The sequence below is a fragment of the Vicia villosa genome, linkage group LG7, assembly GCF_029867415.1.
Source record: "Vicia villosa cultivar HV-30 ecotype Madison, WI linkage group LG7, Vvil1.0, whole genome shotgun sequence".
In the NCBI taxonomy this organism is placed as follows: domain Eukaryota; kingdom Viridiplantae; phylum Streptophyta; class Magnoliopsida; order Fabales; family Fabaceae; genus Vicia; species Vicia villosa.
In genome coordinates, this window is record NC_081186.1 from 9,461,169 (window position 1) to 9,471,208 (window position 10,040).

The following is a 10,040-nucleotide window of genomic DNA, read 5'->3' on the forward strand; positions in this document are numbered from 1 at the left end:
AAACTTGCAACCGAACCTCTTCCGAGACGCAAGGCTACTCAACTGACAACTTCGCAGTCCACCAGCAAAGCTGATACATTGCAGCTTTCTAATTTCCCTCTACCACAAATAATCATCAATTACATCTAATCGTCCTCCTTCAAGATGCTCCAACTTAATTACCAGTCAAGTCTTAATTCCAAGTCACCTTCGATTTGGGAAACAACAACTCCAACAACGCTTGCACTGTTGCCAACAACAGCCTACTAAATCAATTATCTTACAACTGAAACATAACCGAGGAGCGAAGCTTCTCCCCTACTTGTTTCGAACCAACTTCCACAACAAACAATCAAGTACCGACAGTGATTCACTCACATGTCACATACCAAGGGATAATATGCCGACAGTATTCAACTGTCGTGTAACTCAACTGACTCGACAATTGGCCGGACGGACAAACCAGGCTCTGATACCACTATTGTAACACCCTTCTAAAACCCCCGCGGAAATATAATAATAATCAGAGTAATCATATAACAAGGATGTTACAATTAATAAAATAAAGAAAACTCCAAGTCGTTTGTCATGCTTTATTAGGAATAATCCAAAAATATCAAAACACATGTCCAGCACAGCGGAAACTCATTCATCAGTGTTATTAAACATCTTCAACAAATCAACGGTACATAATCCAATAATGGCAAAACAGTGTATCACAAGTAACTCTAAGACTATCGTCCCCCAGTGTTACAAGATCAGAGCATGACCGACACTACCCAACATAACCGGATAAACTCTACGGGTCATCCTCACCGATCGCTTAAGCCGCTACTTCAATCTGAAATCATCAAAGTAAGGGTGAGACTACATCATAATTAAATAGCATTATAAATCGTTCGATATAGAATTCATAAGCGATTATCCACCCTACTTAGCATATTCAGATTAATCAATTCATACCAATCACAAGCACAAGTCAATAGTATGCACCAATAACACAACACAATCATAACACCGGATTTCATCCTGACATGTCACAATTTATACAAAGACCATGCAGACTCTTATGCATGTGGTACCATACATGGGCTAAACCCATCCAACTGATCTTTTTCATCACCAAGATACAGTCCAACCAGCACAAACATCACCGGGATCCATCACCAAAATGCTTATTAATGAATGCACACATATGACATACTTACAACATCACCCATCCGATGAACAACATCGTCTCACATAACTCAACATAGTTATCACCAACATGTATGTACATGTATCATGCATCATTCAAAACAAATCAAATTATCATTATACGATCACAACAATCACCACATGATCAAAATGAACAGTGTCATTACCAATAACTCACCAAAAGCAACACTGAAATGATATATTCAGTTTCAGCACCATCTACAATTATATCATATATAATTCACACCACATATAACGTCAAGTCACAGTTATATTATTACAACATCACCACATTGTCACATTAACCAAATCATGCACACAATGTACAAAAACACGCCATCAACGAAATAAATCAAGATTTTCAAAATAAAATCAAGTTATTGTTGTTTTCTTTACTTTATATCGTAGAGTATTTAATTTAAGAAACAAAGTCCAAAACGGCGTCTAAAACAGACTTACGGTTAGAAAATTAGAAGCTCTTAAAGTTAGAATAGTTTTCAAAACGTCTTGGTGGAATTTGTACTAGAACCCGGTTCCTCCCACATGGGAACCGGTTCCTGGACCCAAAAATGCTATTTTTAACGTTTAAAAACACTGGAACCCGGTTCCTCCCACATGGGAACCGGTTCCCACGAACCCAGTAGCTGAAAAACATGATTTTTAAGGCTTTTATGCATCCCAAACACATACCAACTCATACCATTACGAAATTGATCACCAATAACATCAAAATACTCCAAAGACATGATTCTAATGCACAAACAACATGCTATAACACCATGTAACAATACTACATCATCGATTGCAGTCAATTCATCAATTCATGCATGTCAGTGTTGGTATTTCACAAAACCTAACATCCCAAATAGAGATTCTAATCCCTTAATTCAATCCTATCATCATCAAAATCATAATACTATATAATTAGAGTAATCACCCCTTACCTTAGCCAAGAAACTTGAATTCTTCTCTTCCTCCTCTTCTCCCCTTTCACGTTCCTTCTCTTTTCCTCTTTTGCTTCTCCTTTTTTCCTTATTTTCACAATTTCTCTATTTTATAAAAAAAAAAAAGGATAATTAGTTAGTAAGGCCTCCATTGGCACCTCCCCTTTTACTAACTACGTCATGGCCCAATAACAACAATTCCCATAATTCTTCCAAAATCCAATTTTAATTACTAAATAATTAAATAATTTCCAAATAATTAATTTAACTTAATTAAATTAATTTATGAAATTATGGGGTGTTACACAATGCAGGATGTCAATTTGGTCTAGTGTCTTTGATTGAGCCAACTTCTGTTGATCAATCTCTAGAAGATGCTGACTGGATAATTGCCATGCAAGAAGAGTTGAATCAGTTTACAAGATGTTTGGGATCTGGTTCCAAGACCTAAAGGATTTAATATCATTGGAACAAAATGGGTCTTCAGAAATAAGCTGAGTGAGAAAGGTGAAGTCATCAGAAACAAAGCCAGACTGGTTGCTCAGGGTTATAGTCAGCAAGAAGGTATTGACTATACAGAAACCTTTGCACTAGTGGCCAGGTTAGAATCTATTTGTCTATTAATTTCTTTTGCCACTCAGAACAACATCACTCTGTATCAGATGGATGTTAAGAGTGCTTTCTTAAATGGTTATATAGATGAAGAGGTATATGTCCACCAACCTCCTGGTTTTGAAGATTCTAAGTCTCCAGTACATGTTTTTAAATTAAAGAAATCATTATACAGATTGAAGCAAGCTCCCGGAGCTTGGTATGAAAGATTAAGTTCTTTCCTTCTGGATAATGGTTTCACAAGAGGAAAAGTAGACACAACTCTCTTCTATAAAACCTTAAAAAAGGATATTTTAATTTTCCAAATTTATGTTGATGATATTATATTTGGAACATCTAATGCTACACTTGGAAAGGAGTTTGCTAAGTCTATGCAAGCAGAATTTAAGATGAGCATGATGGGAGAACTAAAGTACTTCTTAGGCATTCTAATCAATCAAACTTCTGAAGGAACTTATGTTCATCAGACCAAGTACGTCAAAGAGCTTCTGAAGAAGTTCAATCTGGCTGAAAGCAAAGAAGCAAAGACTCTAATGCATCCAACGTGTGTATTAGGTAAGGATGAGGTAAGAAAGAAGGTAGATTAAAAGATCTACAAAGGTATGATAGGATCTCTTCTATATCTAACTACCTCTTGACCTGATATTTTATTCAGTGTATGCTTGTGTGCTAGATTCCAATCAGATGCTAGAGAATCTCACTTAACTGCTGTTAAGAGAATTCTTAGGTATCTGAAAGGTACTACTAATGTTGGTTTAGTCTACATAAGATATGAATAATACAACTTAGTAGGATATTGTGATGTTGATTACGCTGGAGATAGAGTTGAAAGGAAAAGCACTTCTTGAAGCTGTCAGTTTCTGGGTAGTCACCTGATCTCCTGGTACAGCAAGAAGCAAGCTACCATATCATTATCTACTACAGAAGCAGAATATGTTGTTGCTGCTGAATGTAGTACACAGATGTTCTGGATGAAAAGTCGGCTAGAAGACTATCAGATATATGAGAGTAACATTCCTATATTCTGTAATAATACTTCTGCTATTTGTTTATCTAAGAATCATATTTTACATTCTAAAGCTAAATATATTGAGATTAAACATCACTTCATTAGGGACTATGTTCAGAAGGGTGTTCTTTCTTTAAACTTTGTGGATACAAAACATCAGTAGGCTGATATCGTTATAACACCCCTTGCTGAAGATAGGTTTAAGTTCATTCTGAAAAACATCAGTATGGATTTATGCCCAGAATGAAGGTGTTGAAAAGATATGATATATGGATTAGATTTGAAATGCTTATTTATTTTCTTCTCAGATGTTCTGGTTATGTTTGATCATTTAGACACTTTGATTCTGTTATTACTAACGTTTCATATGTCTAAGTATGATCCAAAATTTCTGTTAAAGCAAAAGAGCTGTCACCAGCTATTCCAGATGATGACCGCGTGTTCATTCTGAAGGGACAAGCATGCGTGCACTTGATGAGACGCCGCCCTAGGTAACTGTGCAAATCTTTTCAAATCTCACGCTTTCTCCACTAACGTCATTCAACATTAAATGTGATTGATTCTCTGGATTCTGTAACTGTTCACATTCAGAATTTCATTGCATTTTGTTTCGCGTTCGTGGCTATTTAAACACATCTCATATTCATTTTCCCTCTTTTCACGCATTCATCATCTCTTCGTTTATGCATTTCTGTCTCTTGTTCTCTCTCTTCAAAAACCATAAAGTTAAGAAACCCAAAAATCTCAATTGTGCTTCAATGGCTTCTTCATCTAAGCAACAAATTGGTTCGTCTTCTCAACAAAAAAATCAAGATCAACAGCAACAACAACTTGTTCCACATAATACTTGTTTGATTCCTTTGGATGAGTTAGAAGTTATCTGTGAAATGATGGTTGATTTTGATAACTTGGAAGCACATGACATTCATCTGACGGATGACATAATTTTTCAAGGATGGCAAACATTCTTCTACGGTTTATGTGGACCAGTTTATCTAGATTTGGTCAAAGAACTTTGGGTTCATGCAACAGTCATGCCTAAAGCTATTCTTTCTATCGCTCATGGCGAATTATTCTCCATTACTAAAAATCTGTTAAGAAAACTATTTGGTTTGGAAACTATTGAAGGTGTTTCTAGAGCAGTTATAGGAAGAACAGATTGGAATGATGTGTATACAGAATTCTTCAAGTCTTGAAAAGAGTCTACAGAAATCAAGTAACTGAAGTCTCCTTACAGAATCTGGGATAAGATTCTTCTGGGTTGCATCTATCATAGAAAGGCAACTGTTTCTCCAAACTATGTTAACAAGGACCAACAATACATTCTGTATTGTATTGGTAAACAGGAAAAGGTGGATCTTCCTTTCATTATCTTCAACCACATGTGGAATCATGTGAAGGAATCCAGAGAACAAGCCAGATTGAAGAATCCTAAGTACAAGAGAAACATTATTCCCTTTGGAAGAATCATTACAGATCTTCTGTTTCAAACTAAGATTGTTGAGGATCTGGAGAAAATTGGAATTATCAAGGATATCTATGCAACGAGTGAAAGCACTATGAATGCTAACACTCTGAAGAAGATGGGCTTAATTGAGACCATTGGTGCTGCTCCCAGAGTGGACACTGAAGTTCTGACCAGAAAAGCTCCTACTTTGGCTGACTTTGAATTGTTCTTCAGAAATGAAAATCCAGATGTTGTTGTCCGCTACATAGCTATATGTAAGGAGGAAGGCTTTGCTTATGATCCTATATGGATAAGCAAACAAAAGCTTTCCACTACAGTTGATCAAGCTCCAGAAGCAGAAAAAGAAAGAAGGACGAAGAGAAAGTTAGACCAATCAGAAAGAAGGAAAGATAAAAAAGAGAAGAAAGAAGAAAAGAAAGAAGAAAAGAAAGAAGAAAAGAAGGAAGAGATGAAGGTAGAGAAGAAGGAAAAGAAGAAGCAAGAACAGAAGGAAACAAGGAAGGAAGAGAAGCAGAAAGAGAAGAAGAGGAAGACTGTTGGAGAAGGTCCTGGCAGGCCTCAGAAGAAGAAAAAATCTTCAGGTATTGTTATTTCTGAACCTGGTTTTGCTCCTGTTTTAATTTAAAATAATGTATCAACAGAAGCTCCACCAGAAATTTCACCAGAAAAAGCCACTCCTCCCCCAACCACAAATACCTCTAACCCTCCATCTCCATCTTCATCCATGTCTAAAGGCAAACAACCTATTCTTGATTCTGAACCCACTGTTTCTGAACCAATTCTTGACCCAACACCTCTAAACACTGTCATTCCTCCTCATGCCATAATCTCTACTTCTGAACCTCCTCCACATTCTAACTATGAACCTGTTGACACTGTTGTGTTCTTCAACCTCCCCTCACCAGAATCTTCTTTTTCTGATTCCTTTAAGCGCCTCATGAACTCCTATAAACCTAAAAACAAATCACCTTCTAACCCCGTTGTCGTAGTCTTAGACTCTGACAATGAAGCTGAATCCTCTCTTCAACCATCCTCTTCAAACACATCCTTTGTGCTTGATAGAAAACCTCAACTCTATGCTTTCTTTCACCTAGAAAAACCAATCTCATCTCTCAATCCAAAAACTCCAATCTCACCTCCAAGAACAAACCCTCCAAAACCTTCTGTTGATGCACGTTTTGATTCATTAAATAACAAGGTCAGGACAGGTTTAGAAGTTCTGAAGGTTGCTCATGACTCCAAGCTGGATCATGTAGCTGCTGGAAAGCTTTGGACAGCTTTCTTTGATGAGGTGCAGGCTAAATTTCTGGATCTCCAGAAAGATTGTTTAGCTGATGCTCTTGGTCCTGCTGGATTCTTCTTGGAGTACATTCCTGGAATCTACTACCATCCCATCACTGAATGGAAGCCTCTCGAAGAGAAGCTTTTCGTTGACGAGATGGAAGTTGATAACTCTTTGGCTCTGGTTGTTTGGAAGCCACATCCTTACAAGGTTTTAACTGGAGATTTTCAGCTGCTATTCAACTGGTTCAGAGAGAATCCTCTAGAAGCTCATCCAGATTTGGTATATCCAAAAGTTAAGATTCTTGTGTTTAAAGAGCAATCTGATGAAGAAATTCCTGTTGAGGAAAATCAAGATGATGCTCAAATGGTTGAAGCTCATGCTACTCATCCTGTCCTAGAAGATAGCCTTGTTGCTTCTTCTGCTGGTCCTTCTACTTTTGTTCTATTGAACACTCTGAAGGAACTCTAACAGAATCAGGCTACCTTGGCTAGTCGTCTGGAAAAGTAAGATGGAACCAGTGAGGAAATCAGAACTTGGATGCAGAAATAAGAGGCAACCTCCAAGAAACATGCTGAAGACACTACTGAGATTAAAAACCTTCTGGCCGTCTTAGCTTCTAAGTTTAGCCAATCGTAGTCTGTGTCTTTTGTCTTAGTTGGTTTTCTTCATTTTTGCATCTATTTTGTTTGCATCTGCTTGTACTCTCTTCTTCTAATGAATCAATGAATATTATCTCTTTTCTCTTCATTTTGTTTATGTATTTCATATGAATCTTTTATACTTTTTGATGTTATGACAAAAAGGGGGAGAAGCGTGCTAATTGAATTGATTTATAATATAGTCTCAACATTCCTAACTATTATTGCAAGTTTTTCTGTCTTTGATAGTTTTGCAGGAATGTGATTCTCTGAACAAGCTCAATATGGAGAGAAGCAAAAGGGGAGAAGCAAGTATATAAAGAGAAGCATCTCTTAAAGAGTTGAAGCAATTGAGCTCAATGTTCAGATACATCTCAAGCTCTTCTATGTTCTGATTCAAGAAGCTATGAAGCTCGGATAGAAGCAAGCCTCCTTGATGTTCTAATAGAAGACTGAATATAGAGCTCTGGTACAAGTGATCTCAAAGAGGAATTCAAAGCTCTGAAGTTGTCCAATGGAAGCTCTGAAGTGAAGCTCTGAATATTCTGAAGTTCAAAGTTCAGCGTGAAAGTCTCAACAGAAATGGAAAAACACTCAGGAAAGTCTTTTATTTATAAATTCTTCTGGTATTAATTTCAGCGGGAGATTGCTAATCTCAGGGGGAGACATATTCACACACTCTGATTATATGCTTAATGCTATATCTGTGTATTGTCTTTTTCATTTGATATTCTGGATACAAATTCATATCAATTCTGTATGTTTTTGTCATCATCAAAAAGAGGGATATTGTTAGAACAAGAAATGTTCTGATCAATATTCTTAGTTTTGATGATAACATTATATATGAATTTTGTATAAAAGAATGTGGTACTCTAATCCTTTACATTTTCCATTTCAGGAAAAGAATAAAGAGTATGCACAAATCAGCATTCACAAGCACTGACCCAGAAGTTCTGGATGGCTTCATAAGAATATGGTCTGGAAAGACATCAGAAGATGGTCCTGCAGAATCAGAACATGAACTGGAAAGCATCAGTAGATGGCAGTGAGAAGTAAAAGCTCTGAAGCTCTGATGGTATCAGCCTCACAGCACTTCAAAGTCTGAAGACAGAAGTTGCATCTGCACCAAAGCTCAAGACTCTGATATTCAAACGTCTATTCATCACATTCTGAGTCCAGAAGAAATTACAAGTACAAAAGGCTATACGTTAAATCTCTGACTGACAAAAGGAGTGTTAAAAGCTACAAAAGACAAAGTCAGTAAAAGTAGCAAAAGCATGGCTCGAGGTAGTTGACAAAAGTGTGAAACATTAAATGCAGTGTTGTACTATTCACGCAAAGCATTAGATGCTCCTAACGTTTATTTCCTCTCAAGCGCCTATATATAGAAGTTCCATTCAGAAGCAGCATACAACACCCTTGCGCAAACTTACAGAAACGTTGTCAAACTGAAAAGCAAAAAGAACTTCATCTTCAACCTCACAACTTTTTAATATTTAAGTGAGTGTTAAGAGCTAGAACTTAAGAGAAATATCACTTTGTGATTACATCTTTATTAGAAGCAAGTTATACTCTTGTAAACATTTATTTTACATTGATTGTAAAAGGATTTCCTATAGTGATCAAGGTATGATCAGGATACTCTAGAAGACTTAGAGCGTTTCTAAGTGGATAACCATTGTAATCAGCTTGATTAGTGGATTAAATCCTCAGTTGAGGTAAATCACCTTGTCAAGGGTGGACTGGAGTAGTTTGGTTAACAACGAACCAGGATAAAAATAATTGTGTTCTTTATTTTTAATCTACCATTTTTGAGAAGTTACACTTATTCAATCCCCCCCTTTCTAAGTGTTTTCACTCCTTCACAATATTGTGGCACATCATGTTTAAAGTAGTAAAAACTATCACACACTTATACTTGGATATACAACATCACATTATCCTCTTAACAAAACTTGCAACATCAGAACACATCCACAAATTTATTCTCGCACATATAAGTATGTCAAATATCAACAACTATATTCACGTCTTCGTATTCACTCTTGTAGTAATACCAACATGGCCAACATAATTAAGTTCATCATATTGTGGAATATTATCCGACATTTACAATAACCAACAACAACATCACGGCAACATGAATAAACTCACTATAACGTCAACTTAACAAGATTATTCGACGAATACACCCAACTTCACCATCAACTAACAACCCCAATAATATCGTTATAAACTCAGTAAGTATTTACGAGAAAACACCATATCTCGGGCACCTCGTTCTTATCTCAATAACCCACCAAATCAAACATTTAGATCAAGACATATCATTGTCCTAGGCTTCTGATTATTTAGCTTTTCACCTCTAACAATCATACACGCATAGCAATTGCGCTACATTATGCTTCCGCTGCGTAACTCTGATAATCCATCTTAAATCACCGGCCACATTAAATTTTCCATCAACTATATGGTTTACAAGTCTTAATCTAGTTCAGACTTCCTTTAATATCCACCACAAAATTGTGGTTCACTCGACATTCTCAATCCGTCACTTTGTAATGCTAACCTATAAACCATCTCTTCCAACTTGTTCATTAATTCTCAACTTTTCATGGATTCTTTTCTATTAATTCACACCAATCAGAGAGTAACTATCTTCACGACATAAAATTCATCACTTTACGCACTATCAAGCTAGCAAGATACGTTTATACCATCCAATCACAATTTCGTCTACTATCAACAAGAGATTAAGAGTGATCAAGTCCTCAATTTGTCAATAGATAGCCGACAACCATAATGGAGTATAAACCATCGTTACTAACTACAACATTGTTCCTTTAGAACTTGTACTCACGTCACCAAAAGCACTAGAATTCAATCACTTACCAGTAATCCTACA

At 36.5% G+C, this 10,040-nt stretch overlaps 1 protein-coding gene across 1 annotated transcript; it reads left to right on the forward strand.

The window, feature by feature from the left end:
* Positions 1–4,499: 4,499 nt before the first annotated feature.
* Positions 4,500–4,937, forward strand: LOC131618645 (uncharacterized). The gene has a single exon (XM_058889823.1). The coding sequence runs from the start codon at positions 4,500–4,502 to the stop codon at positions 4,935–4,937; it is 438 nt and encodes a 145-aa protein (XP_058745806.1).
* Positions 4,938–10,040: the final 5,103 nt, after the last annotated feature.